Source organism: Lynx canadensis, chromosome A2, assembly GCF_007474595.2.
Source record: "Lynx canadensis isolate LIC74 chromosome A2, mLynCan4.pri.v2, whole genome shotgun sequence".
NCBI lineage: Eukaryota > Metazoa > Chordata > Mammalia > Carnivora > Felidae > Lynx > Lynx canadensis.
Genome location: NC_044304.2, coordinates 2756176 through 2779637, shown reverse-complemented (window position 1 = coordinate 2779637; position 23462 = coordinate 2756176). Strand labels below are relative to the sequence as shown.

The window sequence follows — 23462 nt, the reverse complement described above, 5'->3', positions numbered from 1 at the left end:
CGCGAAGCCGCTGGGAGCCGCGGGCGGCCGCCCGCGTGGACACGTGTGGAGGGAGCCGTGCGGTGGGACTTCTCCCGCCTGGGGACGGCCTCCTGGGGCCTCTCTCTACCCTGGAGGGGCCGCCGTGGCGGCCGAGCTGGGGTCCCTGGCCCCGCTTGCCCGTTGTCCGTGGCTGCTGGTGGTCCGGAGGGGCGGCGGGCGGGCCACGGGGAACCAGCTGGTCCCTGTTGGGGTTTCTTGCGTGGCTGCAGGCCCCGTCACAGTGGGCTGGGGCCCGCCTCGGTCCGTCCCTCTGTCGCCTCCGCAGGCACGCACCATCGCACCGGGCGGACGGCCTCAGTTCCCGGCGCTCAGCCTGCAGCCGGTTCCGGCCTCCTCCCCCGGTTACTGGTTACTGTGTTCGTGGAGGCCCCGCGTGGACCCCGCAAGCAGGGCCCGCCTCCCGGGCCTGGAGTTTGGGGCGGCCCCGGGGATGCCTGGGGCACCCTCCTAAAAGGAGGCGCTCCGGGCAGGGGCAGGCGACAGGCAGAACAGGGGGCTGTGGGGGTCTGTCGGAGGGGCCTCAGGCTCCGGGTGACACGCCTGGGCCCGGAACACGGTCCCGTCCTTTATTTGACATTTGGGAAACACAGCAGAAACACAAACGTACGGCCCCCCCCCCCCCCCCCGAGGCGTCCCAGCCTTCCTGGGGCAGAGCTGCGCCGACCCAGAAGATGCGGGGCCCAACTCGGCTCCCAGACCGCGCGTTTTTCGAGGCGGAGCCTCCGGCCTCGGACGCGGGATGGCTCCGTGACGTTCAGGACCTTCAGGAGCCTCCCCCACGGGGCAAAATGTCGGGCGTTCCCTTCCCTCAGCACCAAACACCACCAGCTCCCTCCCGGCATCAGAATAACCCAAAACACCTCGATGCGCCCAGGTCGAGAAGCCTCCGGCATCTCCCCTGAGGCCGAGAACCTCATACCCAGGGCACTTGAACTAGACCGTTAAGAAGCCAGCGACGGGGCCGGGAAGAGGGGCCTGGAGGAGGTACCCGCTCAACTTTTGCTCAGATTCATAGAAATAGAAACTCTGAGGATCGGAGGGGACCGCAGAGGACCACATTCTGTAAGCACTTTCCAGCCTTTTCTTAAATGCCTCCACGGACGGGGAACTCACTACCTCCAAAGGCCACCCTGACGGGCGCGCGGACCACGTTAGAAAAGTCTGACTTCTGTCCAAGGTAAATTTACCTCCTTTGACCGCAGGTCTCCGTAGCATCCAGGCCACTGGGATTTATTTTCCCAAGTGAACTTCAAAACACTCAAAACCTGCAATAAACCTGTATCTTCCTGTATCGCGGTTCAGAGCCGGTTTCCCATGGCGGGAACCCAAGGGGCTCATCCCAACCCTGTGTTGGGGGGGGGGTCAGGAAAGCGGGGACACTTCATTCCCTCAGTAAGAGGTATTGATCAGGATTGCCCTGTGGTGTGGCGTCCATTAAAGGGGCTTGAGAATGTTCTAGAAGGGGGGGCGGGTTTGCAACTGCGGGGCGGGGGTGATTCTCAGCAGCTCGCGTGTGCCATCGTGGACTCCATTAATCCCAAAGAAGATTGGGAGATGAAGGCGAGGGGAGCTGGTCAAATGTAAAGCCATGAGGGGCCGGGCCGGGAGGTCCCCGGGGCACAGCGCTGCTGGGGGTGCTGAGCTTCCGGGCCACGTGCCCAGGGCCGCAGGGGGTGTTCTAGGAGAAAAGGCACAAGAACGAGTCCAGATCCGGCCAAGGAGCTGGCGGGCATCCGTGGCTCCGGGGTGGGCCAGGTGACAAACCAGAGAAGGGTCTTGAACCAGGACTTTGTGCACTGATGGTGGTGGTGAGGGCGAGGAGGGGGTCTCTGAAGCCGTCGAGGGCACACGGGCCACGCCCTGGGCCGTCTTCCTCTTCTCGGCCGCGAGCTCGTGAGTGTGGAGGGCTGAGAACCAGGTCCTTTTCTGGAACATACCGCGTTGTTTGAAAACAAAACGAAACAAAAACGTTTTCAAGCAGCTCAAAAGGATGCTGGGTTTCAGAGATGGATGGCGGGGACTGGCCCCCTCCAAAGACAGGGGCGTCAGGACAAGGCGGGGAGGAGGTCCAGGACCAGAGGGCGTCTGACAGAGGTTTCTTGCCATCTGGAATCTTCTGTCTTGTCCTTCTCTGTAGTCTCGTCACCTCAGGACATGCTAGAGAGGGATAAACACAGGCCAGGCTGTTGTTACTGTTTTTAAAGAACTCGGGCAGCAGTGGGGGCGTGGGGGGCGGTGCCTGGGTGGCTCAGTCGGTTAAGCAACCGACTCCGGTTCAGGTCATGACCTCGCGGTCCGTGGGTTCGAGCCCCGCGTCGGGCTCTGGGCTGACGGCTCGGAGCCTGGAGCCTGCTTCCGATTCTGTGTCTCCCTCTCTCTCTCCCTGCCCTTCCCTCACTTGTGCTCTGTCTCTCAAAAACAAATAAGCGTTAGAACAAATACATAAATAAAAATAAAATACGCGATTATCCTTAAAAAAGACAGAAAGAATGCGGGGAACGCGTGCTATGTGTGGACGGCACGATCCGACCCAGCTTTGGGGGCCCTCGGCAGCAAGAGCGGGACCAGCCCATCAAGGTGTGCCGCCTGCCACCCACCTTCCAGGTGTGCTTCCAAAGGGGACCCCTCAATCGGTGCCTCAGGAGAATGGGCCCCGGGCCGACGTCACCAGTCGGACCAGAGGGAAGCTTCAACCCAGCCACCCATCCTTCTGTCCCTCCCTCCGCCCACCTACTCACCCATCTGTCCGCGCGTCCACCCAGTAGCTTCCTACAATTTCTTCTTTGGGGTCTTTCATAATCTTAAACACTTCTGATTCATCATCCCTACCTGAGGATTCAGGGGAGGGTCTAACTCTGCTTTTTCTTGAATCTGCTGGCTTTCGCTCGTGGTGCGGGACTTCCTTGTGCGTTCTGTGTCTGTGGGTGAAACTCACCCCCAGAAGACACGGATTGAGACGATCTTGTCAGAAAGGCACCGAGAACTTGCCTCCACTCGGTGTGCCCGGGGCAGTACCGGTCCAAGACCGTTTAGACTAAGAATTTTTTTTAATGCTTATTTATTTTGGAGTGAGAGAGAGAGAGAGAGAGGTACAGAGTGAGCCGGAGAGGGGCAGGGAGAGGGAGGGAGACACAGAATCGGAAGCAGGCTCCAGGCTCCGAGCCGTCAGCACAGAGCCCGGTGCGGGTCTCGAACTCACAGACCTCGAGATCATGACCTGAGCCGAAGTCGGGTGCTTACCGGAGCCCCAGCGCTCGGAGTGCGCCGTCTGGTAAGAGTGTCTTTGTTTCCCTGGGGACCGTGGGTCGTGTGCTAACAGCGGGATGTAGGGTGGGGGTATCGGCGGGACCTCGGGACGGCGGAGACCGAGCTCAGCCACGGGAGTGGTTAGCCAAGCGTAAGGGACCGCCCCCGGGAAATACCCTGGACGTGGGCGTAGCGTCCCTGGTTGGGGACACTGCCGGGCGAGCTAAGGGCTGCCTGGATAAGCCCCCGGGAGACCGCACCGGGAGGCTCACCTCCGGCCTCTCCGGACCCGGGCATCACATTCCTTATGCCCGTTCTCACCCGTACTCATCCCTCCACCGCATCAAACCATAACCGTAAGCGAGACAGCTTTGCTGAATTCTGTGGGCGCTTCTAGCAAACCCCTGAACCCGAGGGTGGTCCCCACGACCCCCAGCACACAGAGCGGCTTTTCCTGGCATCTGGAGCAGGCGGGGACCCTGAGACGGGCCGCGGGCAAACGCCGCGCCCGTGGCTGCGCTACAAAGCCCGGGCTTTGGGGGCCTGGCTCCGGTCAAGCCTGCCGCGCGGCTTAGCTCTGGGGCATCACGTCGGTGGCGCCCCCGGAGTTGCGCAGGGACGGGCAAGCCAAGCCTCTCTGACTCCCCGGGACGGTAGCCCTCGACCCCCAAACAGTAAATCGTGGGGCGAACGGTTCCCACGCGGCCGGGCTCCACTCGGGACACTGAGGCACAGGCACCGGGATGGCCCTGCTCCCCACCTACCTCGTTTCCTGATCTGTGGCTGGAGCAGGGCTGTGAAGAGAGAAGCCTTCGCGTTATTTGCCTGTTTGGGGGGAACCCTGGCATCTGGCCGCGAGCCCCGTGCGGCCGGCTCGGCCTCGCCTTGAGCTGGTACCAAGCGAGTGGGGGCCGCCCACGGGGACGTGCAGAAAGGTCACCGGCCAGAACCTCCACCGGAGAGCAGAACCCCTCTCGCGGCCACATCAGCTACCCGCGGTCCCTGAGTCCTGGACGCTGGGGGCTGGGGGGGGGGGGGATGGCCCCAGACGCAGCCGCTGCCCCCACGTGGCACAAGGGCAGGAGACAGAGGCTACGCGAGGGTCAAATGCAGGAGGCAGGCTGGCTGGGCAGAGGGGAGGGGGGCAGGGGCGGGGGCAGAGCCCGCTGTGTTTTCTACCCACGGGGGGCAAGGCGCCACAGAGCTTGGGGCCGTATCTGCTGAGCGTCAGAAAAGTAAAGTGGGAGGGCGTGACGGGAGGAACTGCTTATCGGGTGTGGGGTCCGTTCGGGGTGATGGAACATTCTGGAACTAGAGAATTCTGGAACTAGAGAGGGGTGCTGCACGAACAACTCTGCCAGGGTCTGAAAGGCCACTGGAACGTGTACTTTATTTTTTTTTTTTATTTTTTTTTTTTCAACGTTTATTTATTTTTGGGACAGAGAGAGACAGAGCATGAATGGGGGAGGGGCAGAGAGAGAGGGAGACACAGAACCGGAAACAGGCTCCAGGCTCCGAGCCATCAGCCCAGAGCCCGACGCGGGGCTCGAACTCACGGACCGCGAGATCGTGACCTGGCTGAAGTCGGACGCTTAACCGACTGCGCCACCCAGGCGCCCCTGGAACGTGTACTTTAAAACTGTCCGTCGCGGGGGGCGCCCGGGGGGGCTCAGGCGGTTAAGTGTCGGACGTTTGATCTCGGCTCAGGGTCATGATCTCACGGATCATGGATCTCAGGATCGAACCCCACATCAGGCTTTGCGCTGACAGCACGGAGCCGGCTTGGGATTCTCTCTCTGCCCCTCCCCCCCACCAGATAAATAAATGACCTTAAAAAAAAAAGAGGGTGAAGAAGCCCCTGGAAAAGAGACGGGGCTGGGGCTGGCCATCCAGGGGACTTGCCCGGCGGTGGGCGGGCGTGTGCTGAGCCCCCGAGGCCGGGCACGGGCAGCCCAGCCCCAGAGAGGAGCGGACTTTCACATTTTATGGACAGTTGGTTAATTTGTTTATTTATCTGTAAAGCTTTTATTTTTTTTAAGTAATCTTTGCTCCCGCGGTGGGGCTCAAACTCACAGCCCTGAGATCAAGGGTTCCACCCTCAACCGACCGCCAGGCGCCCGACTGTCGGTTTAAATATAATTCCAGCCTCTGCAGGTGTCCTGTGGGGACGGCCCGGGGTGGAGGGAAGAGGGACCCCGGGACTGAGCATTCAGGATGGGGCCGGTGTCGTGCTGGCCATCCACACCCGCTCTCTGCTGTCCTCGTCACGAGAGCGTTGCGGTCACTCTTACCGGACGTGCGGGCTCGGCCGCCCTCGCCGTGGCCACCTGCACAGTTACCTGTCCTCCGCCAGCACCGCCTCCGGCTTCTCCTCAGACCTGGGCAGGACGAACTCGGGCTGCAGCCTGGCGCTGGGGACGTAAAGAGAGGACGTGGGTGACGAACCTGCCCGCTGTGGCCTCGGAGGGTGGCGTGGGGGAGTCTCGCTGCCCCAGGATGGGCCCCGAGGGCACAGAGATCAACCCAGAGGTTAATGACGGCGGAGACGACCATGGGGAAGGGGGCACGAGCGGGGACAGGACGGGGAGGAGGAAAGACCCCGAACGTTCCTCTCAGCTGTCAGCCCGGAGGCACCGGTCCTCGCCCCTTGGACACGGTCCCCTGTGCCCTGATTCCGGCTTGCGGTGCTGGTCTCCGTGCCTCCGCAGCTAAGACTGGGAGGCCAAAGAGAGGCCGAGGCAGAGAGAGAGAAAGACAGGGAGAGACATACACAGAGACAGAGACAGGGAGAGACAGGGAGAGAGAGAGAGAGAGAGCGAGAGATGGAGAAGGGCAGGGGAAGAAAGGAAGGGGAAAAAGTGCAGACAGACAGACAGACAGACATCTCTACTTCCCACCCAGCAGCGGCTGCTGTCTCGAAAACAGAACTACGAGTCGGGGCGCCCGGGCGGCTCGGTCAACTGTCGGACTTGGGCTCCGGTCATGATCTCACGGTTCATGAGTCTGAGCCCCGCGTCGGGCTCTCTGCCCTCAGTCTGTGGGCACAGAGCCCGCTTCGGATCCTCTGCCCCCCTCTGTCTGCCCCTCCCCCGCTCCCGAGCACACACGCCTGCAGAAGCGCTCCCTCCCTCCCTCTCTCTCAAAAATAAACGTTAAACAAAAGCAGAACTACAAGTGATGAGGACATGGGAGGGGGAGGGGGAGCCCTTGTCCTGCGGGGGGGGGGGGGGAGCATGGGGTGGCCCACGTGCCCCGGGGACAGCGTGGCGGTTCCGCAAAACGTTCAAGGCAGCATCGCCACGTGCTCCCGGAACCCCACTTCGGCTGGGTGCTCGTGGCCCGCGTCCGCAGCGGCACGACTCCCACGTCCCTCCGTGGATGAGGGACAAACACGACGTGGTCCGTCCACGCGTGGGAATACTACTCGGCCTCGAGAAGGAAGGACCCCTGCCACCTGCCACCACGCGGGCGGACGCGGGGGGCCACGCACGGGACGGGGCGTCCTGCCTGCCCTCGGCCTCCCTCCCTGGCGCCCGCGGCCCATCATCACTACGTGACGCCGTCCGGAGCCTCCACGGTGCTGCTCACTATGTGGCTCATCTGCCCACATCACCCGCCCTGCCCGGGACCCGCTTTCCTCGCTCGGTGACGCGCCCCTCTCCTCTGACATTTGGAGCCCCCTGGACCAGGACCCTGTCTTTTTCACCTGTCTCCCCGGAGGAGGCTGGCACGGGGCCTGGCAGTGATAGACGCTCTCGACCCCCCGAAGCCCCAACCCTCCCCCAGGCTTGCTGTGTGGCCTGGGGCAGGTGCCCGTGCCTCTCTGAGCCTCGGATTCCTGGGCTGCAAGATGCTGTCGGGAATCCTGGCCCTGCCCAGCTCTGGGGGGTGGGGGTGGAATATGAACGTACCCGGGGGACGGTATGAGGGCCTCGTAACCGGGTGGGGCCGCGATCGCCCTGAGGTCCCGTGACGGCCACCCCTGGTGACGCCACCAACGAAAACCGAACCAGTAGGTTAGTGAAGGGGCGTTTCTGGGGCTGTCGGGGCCGAGGATGGAACCTGTGCCCCCTCTGTCAGCGTTTGACTTGATTTTACCGTGATTACTATGAGCCACTTTCCGCCCGGGGGGTCCCTTTGTCCTCATTCCTCAGAGTAACCCCCACGGTGGCTGTGAACTCTTTGCTCGCCTACCATCCCTCCGTGACGGAGCGGATTCGAACCCCGGTCTGACTCAAAGCCCTCAACAAACGCGAGGGCGTCATAGGCCCCCGCTGGGCCAAAGCCACCTGTTACCCGCCCCCCCCCCCAAGGTGGGCCCGGCCCAGCCCCCGCCCCGAGGCACTCTGTACCCACCTCTCTCTCCTGGCCTTGAGCCTTTCCTCTTCGTACCTGGAAGACAGAAAGTACAACTCCTCAGACGCCCGCCTCCCCCACAGGTGCGCTGCCTGGGGACCCCTTCCCTTCTGGGAACGGAGACACAATCTCCTTGTCACGTCCGAGTTCGCGCCAGCCTTGGGCGCAGAAAGGCAGCCGGGACCGACGGGCCGACGGTCTTTTTCACGTTTGGGGCAGTGACTCCGCTGGCCTCGTCCAGCATCTGGTATAGACACGGCTCAGCCGATTATTTTCTGTGCCTGATCCGGCACCGGCAATTGAACGGGGTCATTGTAAAGCAACCCCCTCACGGACGTGGGTCGGTCTACACGCCCCCCCCCCCCCCGGGCGTAAATATTTTCGGCTTCGTAGGCCGGTTTCCGCCACAGCTGCTCAATTCCGATGTGGCTCAAAGGCAGCCGTGGATGGGCGGGGCCGTGTGCCAATAAAACTTTATTTATACAACAAGCTGTGGGCCACGGCTGGCCGGCCCCGCCCTGCGCGGAGATGCCCGGGGCCCACGTGTTCTCCGATCTCACGCGGGCTTGTTTCACCGGGTCTCCTGCTCCCACTCACGGCCGGCGTCCGGTCCCCGGGCCCCCGAGAGGGGAGGCGCGGAGCCTGGGCGCGCTGGGGCCGGGGGAGGGGGCGCCCCCACGGCACGGGACACTCACTGTAGCACGCACTCGGGGATCTGCACGTGTTCCATGGGGATGAGCTGTTCCAGATCTTCCAAGCTGTGCACGTACTGGATCTTGTTGATGAATTTGACGCTGGCGGGACAAGGAGGGACATGCGTGAAGTCCAGGCCCGGGGCGCGCGAGGGCACAGAGGCTCACAGCCCGTCCTTTCAGAAAGAGCGGCCTCTCTCGGTCCGCACCCGGAGCCAGGCTGTCTGCTGCCACGCGGGGCTCTGTCACCAGCGTGTGGCTTTGGACTCGCGGTTGCTATTAATCTTAAAAATCTAACTTAAACCTAATTTTGCCGAAGTATCAAATAAGCTTTTTTCGAGGGCCCCCCCGGGCGGGCGGCTCGGTCGGTTGAGTGGACGGCGTCGGCTCAGGTCGCGATCCCACAGTCGGGGAGACCGGGCCCCGCGTCGGGCTCTGCGCCCACAGCCCGGAACCTGCTTCCGAGGCCCCGGCTCCTTCTCTCTCTGCCCCTCCCCCGCTCGCACTCTGTCTCTTCAAAAATAAAGCAGCATCGGAAAAAGTTTTCAAAAGCTTTTTTGAAAGTCGAGTCACTTTTCTAAATGACAAACAGAAGGCCGAGAGGCTACGGCACGACAGCAAACGATAAAATAATCGAGTTAACGGTAAAAAAAAAAAAAAAAAAAAAAAAAAAAAAAAAAGAAAGGTAAGACGGAGTCAGGGGTCTACAAAAGCGTGTTGAGACGTTTCGTATCTACGTCGAGAGGTCACATTGAAACTCGGCTCAGGCTTTCCGGCGTCCGATGCAAAGGGAGACACAGGAGGAATGAATGACACACAGCGTCCCTAATGGGAAAAATAAAGCAGCTGCTTGGCAGAAAGGCCGACGGTAAGTGATCAGGCATGACAGACGCTCCCCACGGGGCGTCACAAAGCGGCCATGTGTGGCGTTATGAGCAAATCCGACTGCTTTCGTGCAGGGCAAGTCACATTTTGTAAAATATTTCTTATACATTTATTTTTGAGAAACAGAGTGAGACAAAGCGTGAGCTTCCTTCCTCCCTTCCCTCCTTCCTTCCTTCCCTCCCCTCCCTCCCTCTTTCTCTCCCTCCCTCCTTCCCTCCCTCCCTCCTTCCTTCCTTTCCTCCCCTCCTTCCCTCCTTCCTTCCTTCCTTCCTTCCTTCCTTCCTTCCTTTCTTTTTTAAAGTATATGTATTTAAGCAATCTGTACTGCCAACCTGGGGCTCGAACTCAAGGACCCTGAGATCCAGAGCTGCGTGTTCTCCCGAATGAGCCCACCAGGCTCCCCCGAAGGATCTGCATTCGATTCAATGCTCTGAATCATGTCAAATTAAATATACATTCAGGGGGCGCCTGGGTGGCTCAGTCCCTTAAGCGTCTGACTCCTGATTTTGGCTCAGGTGGTGATCTCACCGTCACGAGACCGAGCCCCGAGTCAGGCTGGGCACAGAGACTGCTTAGGATTTTCTCTCTCTCTTTCTCTCTCCCGGGGCGCCTGGGTGGCTCAGTCCATTAAGTGTCCGACTCTTGGTTTCGGCTCAGGTCATGATCTCACAGTACGTGGGTTCGAGCCCCACATCCGGCTCTGTGCTGACAGCATGGAACCTGCTCGGGATCCTTTCTCTCCCCTCTCTCTGCCCTTCCCCCACTCATGCTACCTCTCTCTCTCTCTCAAAACATACATTGAAAATATATATATATATATATACTTTTTTAAAAAATTTTTTTTTTTTCAACGTTTATTCATTTTTGGGACAGAGAGAGACAGAGCATGAACGGGGGAGGGGCAGAGAGAGAGGGAGACACAGAATCGGAAACAGGCTCCAGGCTCCGAGCCGTCAGCCCAGAGCCTGACGCGGGGCTCGAACTCACGGACCGCGAGATCGTGACCTGGCTGAAGTCGGACGCTTAACCGACTGCGCCACCCAGGCGCCCCTATATATATATATACTTAAAAAGATGTGGTTTACGGTGCAGATCTTGGGCACGTCACATTGGCGTGACGTCTGGGCGGCTCAAGTCGGAGACTAAGGTCAGCCCCCTGGCTACTCGGTCCCCATGTGGCCAAACCACAGTGAAACCCTAGACAGCAAGGTGAGCTTCCCGGTCGGTGGACCTTCCTGTATGCTGTCACACATCTTCGCAGGGACAATTAAGGGCTTTTGCTACCACCCCCGGGGAGGGGACAACTGCCCGCCTGGGACCTCCATATGCACCTTCGGGCTTCGCCAACTTTAACCCGCGTCCTTCCTCTGCAGGAAACCGCGACAGCTTTTCTGAGCTCTGGGAGTCCTTCCAGTGACTCGTCAAACCTGAGGGTGGTCTCGAGGACCCCCCAAGGCACACGTGGCTCGTGACATTATTGCCGGGAGCGGGTCAGACCCTCCTCGCGTCCTAATGGTCCCCGCACAGGTTCTGGAGTGGACGGGGCGGGGGGAGTGTGGCGGGCGAGCACCTGGCTGTGTGACCCTGGCTGCGTGCCTTGACCCTTCTGAGCCCCAGATCCCGCATCGACGCGACGGGCGTGACAGCGTCAGCCTCTCCGGTAGTGGCTGTCACCTTACGAGGTATCCGGCGTTTAGGATGGGACAGCTGCTTTGCTAGTCTCTTTCCTGTGTTCGTCCCTTAATACTAACAACGCACATGATTTAAACAGCTTGAGGCCAAGGTCCGCATCCGACGCAGAGAAGCTGGAAGATTCGGATTCCCAGCAAAGAGGCGCGAGCCCGCCCCGGTGGCGGCCTCACCTGATGAAAGGCCGGGACACCGCCAGCACCGTGCGGATGAACCAGGACGGGTGCACGATGATCAGCGACTTCAGGTTCTTCCGCAATCTGCGGGGGTAAGCAGAGCAAGCGGGCCCTGGGGAGGGAGGGGCTCCCGGCGGGCAGATCCAGGCTGGGGGGGGGGGGGTCCGGGAGGCCGAGCCCCCTTTGCGGGGTTTGTGGGGGCCACGCTGACCTCTGGCCCCAGGTGTCACTTCATTCAGGGCCTGAGCTCTTGACTGCGTGGCCGCGCGGCCCATCCCCGAAGGATGTCCTGGGGCACCCTGGTTCTGACCCCCTGTTGTGGTCACGTTGAACTGCGTCCCCCCCCTCCCCCCCCCAACCTCTTGGACCTCAGAACGGGGACATCGTTTAGAAAATAAGGTCATGGCCGACATAATTCTCTAAAAGTCACACCAGGGCAGGATGGGATGTAATCCAATCACTGGTGTCCTTATAAAGAGGGGACGTTTGGACGCAGACACACGGGGAAAGGCCGCGCGACCACGACGTGGGCGGCGCGCCTCCAAGCTGGGGGGGGGGTGCCAAGGACGGCCGGTGGGCCCCCCCCCCCAGGAGCCAGGAGACGCACGGAACAGACTCAGGAGCCGATCAAGTCCGTTCAACCATCCGGTCTGAGGTCGTTTGTCCGACGGCCACGCCGCCTTCGGGGTGGGGGGGGGCTCCGGGGTCCCCTGCTCCGCGGGGGTGAAAACCCCTCCCTCCCGGGCCCTTCCGCCCTCGCACTCACCTCCTGTCGATCATCTGATAACACTTCTTCAGCCAGCCGATGCCAGGCATCCTCCGCCGGGGGGTGGCGCCGTTCAGGTAGACGATCATGTAGTCCTCGGCCACCAGCAGCTCCAGACTGCTGATGACGTACCTGGTCACGTGTGCGGAAGATGGGGGGCCCGGCGGGGGGGGGGGCAGAGTTAGGAAGCCCCGCCCCCCGTCCGCGGGACGGAGCGCCCGTGGGCGCCTGCGCTCTTTGCTCCTGCCTGCCGTGCTGGGCCAGCCCCGCCTGCTCGGGGCGGCGTGGCTGCAGACCCCAGCCCACCCCAAGTTAGTGGCCGTGGGCCTAGGGATAGCAGGGGTCGCCATTTCACTAAGCACTTATTAGGCACCAAGGGTTTTACGCGCACGACAGCATCTAGCGTCTCCGTTAATCCGGAGAGGGGGTCCCAACGGCCCCGGGGACGGCCGGGGAACGGGCACCCACAGTGGACGGCCCACCGCACCAGACGTTACCGGTCCGGGGTCCCGTCCCGGCCCCATCTCTCCCTGAGCGACTTTAGAAAAACTTTTCTTTTTGTTTACTGTTATTATTATTTTTTTAAATGTCTGTTTATTTTGACAGAGAGAGAGCGAGCAGGGGAGGGGCAGAGAGGGAGGTGGACAGAGGGTCCAAAGTGGGCTCCACGCTGTGAGCGCGGAGCCCGACGTGGGGCTTGAACTCGCGAGCCGCGAGATCATGACCTGAGCCACCCCGGCGCCCCAGGAAACCTCTTCCTCTGTCTCAGCCTCTACTTCCCCACCTGAAGGTGGGGGGTGGGGGGAGGCTGGGCTCCCTGGATTCTGGGGCCCCTTCCTGCCCTGACCTCCCCCAGGTGCCTCCTCGTCCTCTGAACCACCGGGCACCGGAGCCCCACCGAGTCAGAAGGAAACCTCCATAATCACTAGAACAGAAGTAGATCACGTGTACTGAGCTCTTTCTGTCACCTGCCAGGTGAGTTACTCCATCGTTATGAAGCTGCACCCCTGTGTCCTTGGGCGAGTGACTGAACCTGTCTGTGTGTTGGGGGCTGCACCTGTAGGAGGAGGTGTCCGCCCCACAGGGTTGCCCGGAGCGTGGACTGCGTTTCCACACGTGAAGCGCGTGGCCTCGCGGGCCGCCAAAGAGTAAAGGCTCAGTAAGTGGGAGTGACGAGGGGTGGTCCCGGGAGCCTGGTCCAGCCCACGGGCTGGGGCTCTTGGAGCCATGGGCACGGGGCGCAGCGGGCGGGCGGGCCACTTACAGGAAGAGGTTCTCCATGATGTAGTGGTAGTCGGGGGAGCTGCTGTCCGGGAGGAAGCAGGCAGCGAACACGATGATGGCGTTGAGACCCTCGCCGTAGTACCCTGGGGAGAGGCGGCCGGTGAGTGGCTCGCGCTCCGAGCTGCCCCGGGCTCCCACCCCCTCGCCAGCCAGCCCCTTCCTTCCCGGAGGGCACGGCTCTGAGTCATGGGAGCTCTTGGGGAGCCGCAGACCCCTGATGGGCCTGCCTCTGATGGGGACACCGGGCTTAACGTCCCTCTGTCTCGGATGAAGAGACTGAGCTTCAGAGGGAGCCTCTGATGACCCCCGGTCGGCCCGGCTGGAGCCAGGGGGAGCTCGCGGGGTGCGGTCTCACCTCCGTGGGTCACTACCCTCATGTAGGGTCGGATCATGTGCAGGTCAATCCGGTGTTCTTGTTCTCCGATGATCACCGTCCGCCAGAGGCGCCCGTTGGTGGCACCGCCGTCCTCCACTGCGCCGTCCCCGAACAGATCTGCACTGTCACCGGGCATGTTCTTCGCGGCGGCCACCGGGGTGTCATCTGGAAGCCAGCCGGGGGTGGGGGTGGGGGAGGGAGCAAAAGGGACGTCTCAGTCCAGACGTTGGGTCCCAGCCTCCCGCCCCGGCCCCCTCTGCCTCTGCTGCCTGTGGACTCGTGACCCTCCTGCTTCCCCCGTGACCTTGCCCACGTGCTTCTCCCCGCCCAGAGGCCCTGCTCGTCCACTCCCCCCCCTCCCCCCGCTCTCCCTTCACGCCCCGGCTCAAATGCCACCTTCTCCAGAAAGCCTGGCTTCCTAGAGCACTCTGTGGGCTTGGGGCTCGGAGCCTGTGAACGAGTCTGTCTGCTTCATCAAACCGCGAGGGCGCTCAAGGGCACGGGCGCTCTCATTCTGTGCCCTCCTTGGAGTCTGGCACACGGAGAGACGATGCAGCCTGGCACCGGGACCCCCTGCACGCCTGCCCGGCCCCTAGCGACGCACGCGGCTCTCCACGGCCCGGTCCTCCTCCGCCTCCCGTGTTTCATCCAGCCCTGACCCCTCCTTCCGGCGCGTCCCCTACCTCAGCCGCCAGAGGCCCATCTAAAACCCCTCTGGGGCGACAGGAATAAACACAATGACGAGAGAATCCCACAAATCACCGCACACGCGTCGGGTGGCCTAGACGAAACGGCTAAATTCTAAGAAACGCGGGGCGCCTGGGTGGCTCAGTCGGTTAAGCGTCTGACTTCGGCTCAGGCCATGATCTCACGGTCTGTGAGTTCGAGCCCCGCGTCAGGCTCTGTGCTGACAGCTCGGAGCCTGGAGCCTGTTTCCGATTCTGTGTCTCCCTCTCTCTCTGCCCCTCCCCTGTTCACGCTCTGTCTCTCTCTGTCTCAAAAATAAATAAACGTTAAAAAAAAAAAATTTAAATTCTAAGAAACGCACAAACCACCAGAACTGACTCAGGAAGAAATAGAAAAACGGGATAGACCCGTGACGGCAGGGCGATTGGATCAGGGGTGGAAACTCCCTCCCTCCCTCCCTCCAGCCCACCGAGGGCCGGGTGGCTTCGAGGCCAAGTTCCAGCAAACACCTAAACAGGTAACGCCGATCCTTCCCCGTCTCAGCACTGCACACGTTCGGGGCGTCCCGGGTGGGCATCCTGGCCGCCCCACTCAGTGCCAGGAGCAGCCCCAGTGCGACGGCCCCAGACGTCCCCAGACGCGGCCCTGTGTCCCCTGGGCAGGACCACCCCTCGGGTGAGCCCCTCTGCCCCGTCCCAACATCTCACCTTGTTTCCCTCACAGCACTGAGCACCAGGGGCGATCAGCTTGTGCGTTTTGGCTTTGGTGCCTCGCGTCTGTCTTTTTGGCGACCGTGCTTGGGGCTGGGCACCCCCTCTTCCTGCCACATCCCCGCCACCCGCCCCGCACCCCAGTCAAGATCTGCTCCCGAATAAATGCTCCCCAGACAGCTGTGCAATGAGTTGGAGGCACTTCATTTCGGACGTGGTCACCTTTGAGAATCACGGGAGAGCCACGCCCCCTGGAAAAACCCTCAAGTCCTCAAGAAAAACGGGTGTGGGGTCGCAGCGGAGGAGGGACCCTCCCGGGGCTGTTCCGTGAGCCCTGGGTTGGAGCCCCTGTCCCAGCTGAGCCCGTGGGGAGCAGCCCTGGGCCTCACCTTCCCACTCCAGCTCATTGCCATTTCCCAGAAACTCCAGCGAGTCGGTCTCGTCCGGGGTCTCGATGTCGTCCACGTTGATATCGAGGTCATCAGGGGTGTCCAGGAAGTCGTCGGACAGCAGGGAGCCCTCGCTCTGATCCAGCGAAATGTTGATCTCGGGGGCGACCAGTGTCTTCCGCTTACGATGAGCTCCGTTGAAGTTCAATGTGTTGGGAGGGGCTGTTTGGAAAACGGGAGAACAAAACAACTGGGGCTTCTTCCTCCTTGCTCCCCCTGCCCGGTTCCTGACCCGGTGAGAGGTCTGCCCCACCATGTGGTTGCAAGTCAGGCGACATCCCTTCCGGACAGGTTCATGCTGCTTCCCGGCTCTGTGACCCCGCAGACGGAGCCTGACTTAATTTTACCGGCTGCTAGGTGAGACTCGCAACGGTGAGTCAGGTCAGGGTCACACGGATGGCCTGCCCGGCTCTAGACGGTGGGCCTGCCGACACCTGCGATCACTGTTGCCTTCCGGATGGGGCTGGCAGAGGACGCCCACGTTCTGCTTTTCACCTCTCAGTGATGTTCACCTCCATAATCGCTGAAGTTTACCGATCACATCACACAGGCCAGGCCCTCTTCGCAGCAACCCCTCCCCCCCAGGCGTTTTCCTGTTTCGACTTTGCAATATCCGCACAAGGCGAGTTCTGTTATTGTCCCCTTTACCAGGTGAGCAAACTGAGGCACAGAGGGATCTCTCTGGAGCTGGTCAGAGTGGGTATGCCTCATGGTTTGAACTGCTTTTTCCTGAAGACTCCTAGCTGAAACTCTGGTTTCCTTGTATGAGGTGGTCTCCCCCCACCCCCGGGCTGCCTCCAAGGGGTTAAAGCTGATCCGACAGCTAGCTGAGCAGGGCTAGCCCCTGAAGGAGGTTGCCTTACGGGGGGTAAGCCCCCAGATGCCCCCGAGCCAGCTCAAGGGAGACAGGTTGTTCTTCCAGAGACCTTGGGAACTCTCCCCCAGAATCGTCAGCGGACGGAATCATCGGTGGACAGTGAGGACAAAATAAATGAGCCAATAGGAGAGCCCTGCCCCGGGGCGCCTGGGTGGCGCAGTCGGTTAAGCGTCCGACTTCAGCCAGGTCACGATCTCGCGGTCCGTGAGTTCGAGCCCCGCGTCAGGCTCTGGGCTGATGGCTCGGAGCCTGGAGCCTGTTTCCGATTCTGTGTCTCCCTCTCTCTCTGCCCCTCCCCTGTTCATGCTCTGTCTCTCTCTGTCCCAAAAATAAATAAACGTTGAAAAAAAAAAAAAATTTAAAAAAAAAAAAAGGAGAGCCCTGCCCCTCTCTCGCCAGATGAAGACATTCAAGGACACGTAATTCAACGGACAAGCTCCTTCCCCTTTATGTCTTTGAATTTCTCCAGCCCTAAACCACGGGTCAGAGGTGACCGCCTCAGGACACACACCGGGATATAAATGTGTGCTTTTGCAGAAAACGGTAAAAACAAAATAGTCATGGGGCACCTGGCGGGGGCGGGGCTCAGTCGGCTAAGCGTCTGACTCTTGGTTTCGGCTCGGGTCATGATCTCACGGTTCGTGAGTTTGAGCCCCGTGTCGGGCTCCGTGCTGACAGCGTGGAGCCTGGGATTCTGTCTCTCTCTCTCTCTTTCTGCCCCTCCCCTACTTGCACTGTCCCTCCCTCTCTCTCTCTCTCTCTCTCAAAAATAAATAAAGAGGGGCGCCTGGGTGGCGCAGTCGGTTAAGCGTCCGACTTCAGCCAGGTCACTATCTCGCGGTCCGTGAGTTCGAGCCCCACGTCAGGCTCTGGGCTGATGGCTCGGAGCCTGGAGCCTGTTTCCGATTCTGTGTCTCCCTCTCTCTTTGCCCCTCCCCCGTTCATGCTCTGTCTCTCTCTGTCCCAAAAATAAATAAACGTTGAAAAAAAAAATAAAGAAAGAAAGAAAGAAAGAAAGAAAGAAAGAAAGAAAGAAAATCGAATAGAATTTTCACTAAAAAAAAAAAAATCTGATGGAATTTGTCCTGCCAAATTTCAGACTTGCTGGGACTGACGATCCCTTTCTTTCCTCCTGTTTCTGCTTTTCGGAATGAGGACATCTATCCCATGCCTGTCCCACCGTCATATTTTGGAAGCAAATAACCTGCCGGGGTTTCACGTGTTCACAGCTGAAGAGGAATTTTGCCCTGAGTCTTCTTCCTCTTATGGCCCTCAACTGATTAGATGAGACCCACCCATATTAGGAAATGCAATCTACTCTACTCGGAGTCTAGTCATTTAAATGTGAATCTCATTGAAAGAGTGACTCTCAATGGAAACCTCTAGAATAATGCTTGACCACATCTCTGGGTACTGTGGCCCAGCCAAGTGGACACATAAAATTGACCACCAAGTCTCTCCATCTCTTTAACTAAATGTCATTTGCGAAGTCCCTTCTGCCATGTGAGGGGACATTCACAGATTCCAGGATTAGGATCTGGATATGCTTTGGGGGCTGTGATTCAACCAGTCACACCTAGGAAGAGGGGTACGGTTATCACACACCTCTCGTTTTGCAGAGGTAGGAAACAGAGCTCCAACACAGTCAGGGGACTTGCCCAAGATCACCCTCTGGGGGTGACAACGACAGGCAGAGTCCACGTGCTCAGGTCAGAAGCAGGCCCAGTACTCTAGGGGGACCAATTATCCAGAGTGGCCCCAGAAAGCTGGGACGAGCTGGTCTTAGGTCTTACTGCTGTGTGATATCAGGGGCGCGGCTGTCCCTCTCTGGTCAGTCTTTCCTCCGAAAGGGTAGGATGAGCTGTGATGAGCTGCATGGGGGAGACGCAGGCAGAGTGGGGGCCCCTCCCCCCCAGCAAGACCACGTGAGGGGATGCCACTGAGGAGAACACATGTTTAGGACAGTTCCTCTGGCTGTCCTGGACCCCCTGTCCCCAAATTCTGGGGCTTTGGGTCCTCAGAGCCGTGAGCCTTCCTGAGCGCTTAGGACAGCAGAGCCCTCCAGGGCTGACTTTGCGCCTGGCGTCCCCTGGGCACTTAACACATGTCACCTCATTTAATCCTGGCAGTCCCCCTTCCGCGGGGAGCTCACGACCTGCATTTAATAATAAGGACTTGGAGGCACAGAGAGGCCGGGCAACCAGCTGAAGGATACACAGCAACACCACATGACTCGGCCGCGCGTCTCCCCCCCGCCCCACCCTGACGGTCGCTTTCTCTCCAGGCCTCGCGCAGAAGGCCCCCCTTCCCTGATGGTCCACCTCAGACATTTCGACAGCTACGGCCTCAGGCAGAGCGGGACCTGGAAACAGCGTGCCCGTTTTTGCACCCGTGGAAACTTACAGGACGTGTCTTCCGTGGGGCTGCCAAGCGGGTCCATCCCTGTCTCTTCCGGGAGTGGCCTGCGGACCCAGCAGAGAGCAGGTATCAGTCACCAGAGCGCGGAGTGCAAAACAAACAGCATGGACAAGACTCGGGGGCGGGGGGGGGGGGGGGGGGGGGTCTGGGGAGTCCCTGGGTGTCTTTTAAAGTAACGCCACCGACCGTGCGTTTGTGGCCCTTGATGCTTGGCCGGGCATGGATTTGCAAAACCAGGCGGTTTATTCCTGGCAACGCCTGGACCGCTTTGGGGAGCTCAACGCCGGTGCATTGGACCCAGGCGCCCCGGCTCCTTTGCTCCCGGCGAAATACTCCATCCCGGGAGGCAGAAGGTCTGCAGAGAGCCCGGGGCTGCCGCAGGGCGTGCTGACTCAGGGAAGCCCTAATTCACCTCTGCAACTCAGCAGTGCGGGCTCAGCCCAACGGGGAGCCACGGAATGCTTCCTCCTTTCCTTTTCAAAGCCCTTCGCTCCCTCTCTGTTCCTCTTCCTTTCCGTCTTCCTTTCCTGCCCCCCCTCCCCCCACTCACAGAACATCCAGGCGCAGTGGCGGGTCTGGGAGGGGAAGGATGAAAGGGAAGTTGCTTCGCGGTCATACAGGTCAGAGGGCAAACTGGAGCAGACACAAAGGAAATGAACGCGTGCGTCCACACGAACACCCGCACTGCAGGGGCGCCTGGGGGGGGGGGGGTTCAGTCAGTTAAGCGTGACTCTTTTTTTTTTTTTTTTTTTTTTTTTTAAATTTTTTTTCAACGTTTATTTATTTTTGGGACAGAGAGAGACAGAGTATGAACGGCGGAGGGGCAGAGAGAGAGGGAGACACAGAATCGGAAACAGGCTCCAGGCTCTGAGCCATCGCCCAGAGCCTGACGCGGGGCTCGAACTCACGGACCGCGAGATCGTGACCTGGCTGAAGTCGGACGCTTAACCGACTGCGCCACCCAGGCGCCCCTAAGCGTGACTCTTGACTTCAGCTCAGGTCAGGATCTCACGGTTCGTAGGTTCGAGCCCTGGTGTCGGGCCCTCCCTCCGCCAAAAAATAAATAAGCTTAAAAAAAACCCCACACCCCAGCGTGATATGATTCACAGTAGCCAAAAAGTGGAAACACGCCGTGTCCATGGATGGGTGAAGGGATATGTGTCCCTCACGCACCGGAAGGTCACCCGGCCGCGAGCAGGAGCGAGGCGCCCACACCCGCTGCCCCCCAGGAACGGACCCCGGACACACGACGCTCAGGGAGGGAACCAGACACGAGAGGCCACACAGGGTGTGAGTCCACGTGCGTGAAACGTCCAGAACAGGCCCGTCCACGGACGGGAAGGGGGCTCGTGGGGGCCGGGGGTTGGGGGGACAGCTGATGAGGCCGGGGTTACTTTTTAGGGAGATGGAATGTTCTGGAACTGGATGAGGTGACGGTTGCACAGCATTGTGAATGTACCAGACGTCACTGAATCGCGCACTGAAAACCGTTGATCCTATGCTGTGTGAATTTTCCCTCAAAAGAAAACCACGCCTTGAAGAAGGACAGAAAGGGCAGACGGGGGCTGAAGAGTCAAGTCACACACACGCCTGCTCTCTCGGTCTTGTCTGTAGCTGCCACCCTTGCTCCCAACACGGGTGACTCCTGAATGAGTCCAGGGCCCCAGAGCCCAGGAGAGACACCAGCCACCTGCCAGGTGACCCCCAACTGCAGACTGACGGCTGAGGCCCCACCTCTAGCCTTGTCCTGCCCCCACAGCACTTAAAAGCATCTTAAATTTGCTGCCGAGTCAGACGTGACACAAATATTTCGGGTTTCCGTCTTTTCTTCAATTACGGACCTGCCCTCTGTGAGTGGTAACAACCCCCCAGGAGCTGAATGTGGGCCCCTCCCGCTCACCTGGGGGCCGGACTTTTGCTCTGGTTCCTTCTCTCACGTGCACCTGCCCGCCCAGTGCCCATCAACGTCTGAGGCGTCAAATCCTGGTCTAGACCGAGTCCGAACCCTCGCTTACCCCATGGACAGGGCCCTCGCCGTGTGCCGGCTTGGAATGTTCGCGGCACGATCTTATTTCCTCCCCACAGCAACCCTCGGAGGCAGGTAGGAGCCCACTGCACAGGGGAGGAAACTGAGGCTGGCCCCACAGGCTGGAGTCAGAGAAACTACCCGGTGGCCAAGCTGATTCCAGTCATTGCCCTCTACTGCCCCCTTGTGCCTGGTCCGCACATGTGCACCGACCCCAGCGGGGGTTTTTTGCAGCCCAGGATGTCCGGTTCTCATCAGGAGGTGATTCAGCCTCCCAACCAACCCTGGGCGGGTCCACATAAAGCCTACCTGGGCCCCTAACCTAGCAGGATGTGGCCCAGCTGCAGCCGAAATGTCAGGGTGGGGAAAGCATCCAGCTCCTTGGTGCAGACTGGGAAACTGAGGACCCGAGGGAGACTTTTCACTTTTCCTTCAGTTCACAAACGTACGTTAGGTGTCTGGGCTCCGGGCTGCAGCGACAGTCTCCGTGCTGCCCTGAAGGTTTCTGGTAGACGTGTTCGCGTCCAGCAGGTGGCGACTTTAAGTACGAGACCTCCCTCCACAACAGGGGTCTCACGAAAGGGAAAGGCATCGAGGTTTCCCCGGGGGAAGAAACAACTCTGACTTGATTTCTGCTCAGGTCATGATCTCGCGGCTCGTGAGATCAAGCCCCACATCGGGCTCTGTGCTGACGGTGGGGAGCCTGCTTGGGATTCTCTCTCTCCCCCTCGCTCTCTGCCCCTCCTCTGCTCATGCTCGGTCTCTCTCAAAATAGATGAATGAAGTTAAAAAAATTTTATTTTATTTTATTTTATTTTATTTTATTTTATTTTTAATGTTTATTTTTGAGGGAGAGAGATCTCAAGCGGGGGAGGGGCAGAGAGAGAAGGGGAGACAGATTCCAAATCATTCTCTGCGCTGAAAGCATGGAGCCCAATTAGGGGCTTGAACTCCCAAATCGTGAGATCATGACCTGAGCCGAAGTCAGATGCTCAACCGACTGAGTCACCCAGGCGCCCCCCTAAAACTTGTTCAAATAAAATACATACAAAATGAAATAGAAAATATACAATATGTTCTATACTTTATGTTACATGTAAAAACACACAATTATACATACGATCATATGTAATTGCACATAACTGCATATATAACACAAAACATACAATAGCATAATGTATTAATAAAGAATATGTAAATTAATGGGGCTCCTGGGTGGCTCAGTCGGTTATGCATCCGACTTTGGCTCAGGTCATGATCTCACGGTTTGTGGGTTCAGCCCCACGTCAGGCTCTGTGCTGACAGCTCAGAGCTTGGAGCCTGCTTCGGATTCTGTGTCTCCCTCTCCCTCTGTGCCTCCCCCACTCGCAGTCTGTCTCTCTCTCTCTAAAAATAAATAAATATTAAAAAATAAAAGAATATGTAAATTAATAAACATAGTAACACAAACATAACTTATATGTAAATCTACAATTCTATAATATGACATATTATATAACTGTCATAATATGGTTTTAAATATATAATATGATTAATAATACATATCATACATGTAGAGAATGGAAAGCTATTGGTTCTGTTTCTCTGCAGAACCCTGACTGATACAAGAGAGGAGAGATGTAGACACTGAGTAAACAAACAGTTGGAGGAAGCAGTAGGTGGTACCTGCAACAAAGAAAATAAGAAAGAAGAGGGAGGAGGTGAGGCACAGCAGTGGCAGTCAAGGAAGGCCTCTTTGAGGAGGTGACTTTAAAAAAATTTTTTTTTTTTAATTTTTTTAATGTTTGTTTATTTTTGAGACAGAGAGAGACAGAGCATGAACGGGGGAGGGTCAGAGAGAGAGAGGGAGACACAGAATCCGAAACAGGCTCCAGGCTCTGAGCTGTCAGCACAGAGCCCGACGCGGGGCTCGAACTCACGGACCGTGAGATCATGACCTGAGCCGAAGTCGGACGCTTAACCGACTGAGCCACCCAGGCGCCCCCCCCCCAAAAAAATATATTTTTAATGTTTATGTTTGAGAGAGACAGCATGAGCAGGGGAGGGGCAGAGAGAGAAGGGGGACAGAGGATCCAAAGAGGGCTCCGCACCGACAGCGGTGAGCCTGATGTGGGGCTCGAACTCACGAACTGTGAGAGCAGGACCTGAGCTGAAGTTAGACGCTCAACGGAGGGAGCCACCCAGGCGCCCCCAGGAGGGGACTGTTGTGTAGAGAGAAGACTGGGGGAAGGGCCTTCCATTTGGGCAGAGGCCCTGAGGCCGGAAGATGCTTGGTGAGTCCTAGGAACAGACCAGAAAGCAGAGAACTTCTCCTGAGTTGGAGAAGCCGACTGAGCAGGACTCCAGGCTCCCCGGAGAAGAAGCCCGCTGTTTCCCAACAGGCCCCACCCCGGCCGGCCCACAGGGCTGCGGCTTTCAAGGCCAGGTGGAAGTTTGCTATTTCCCCAAGTCCCAGGAAGGGCCCATTTTGTGCAGAGCTGAAGCCTCTCGGGTAAACTCAGAGCGGACCCGGATGGCTCCCGGAAGCACAGCGCTCGCTTACCTACAGTGGGCAAGCCACCTGCAAAGTGGGCTTTCTTTAATATGCAAGGTGCACCGTATGACTTTCATCTTTCTGTGCTGGGTTGAATTCTGTTCCCCTCCCCCAAAAGATAACTCAAGTCCTACCTCCCAGCACTTGGAATGTGACCTATTGGCAACAGGGCCATCGCAGATGTAATTAAGTTAAGAAAAGGTCAATTTAACAAATAATCTTAAAAAGGGGCGGAGGGGGGCGCCTGGGT

At 59.0% G+C, this 23462-nt stretch overlaps 1 protein-coding gene across 1 annotated transcript in view; it reads right to left on the bottom strand.

The window, feature by feature from the left end:
* Positions 1 to 18: 18 nt before the first annotated feature.
* The window catches only part of ATCAY (ATCAY kinesin light chain interacting caytaxin), a 31716-nt gene continuing 8272 nt past the window's right edge, over positions 19 to 23462 (bottom strand). Inside the window, exons 3-13 of the mRNA XM_030292474.1 lie at positions 18639 to 18697; positions 15299 to 15520; positions 13492 to 13677; positions 13117 to 13219; positions 11853 to 11984; positions 11084 to 11170; positions 8340 to 8438; positions 7645 to 7680; positions 5628 to 5699; positions 4053 to 4082; positions 19 to 2199 (exon numbers count right to left, since the gene is read on the bottom strand). Of these exons, the coding sequence (XP_030148334.1) occupies positions 2190 to 2199; positions 4053 to 4082; positions 5628 to 5699; positions 7645 to 7680; positions 8340 to 8438; positions 11084 to 11170; positions 11853 to 11984; positions 13117 to 13219; positions 13492 to 13677; positions 15299 to 15520; positions 18639 to 18697 (1036 nt within the window). The 3' untranslated portion in view covers positions 19 to 2189. The remainder of the gene's footprint in view (positions 2200 to 4052; positions 4083 to 5627; positions 5700 to 7644; positions 7681 to 8339; positions 8439 to 11083; positions 11171 to 11852; positions 11985 to 13116; positions 13220 to 13491; positions 13678 to 15298; positions 15521 to 18638; positions 18698 to 23462) is intronic.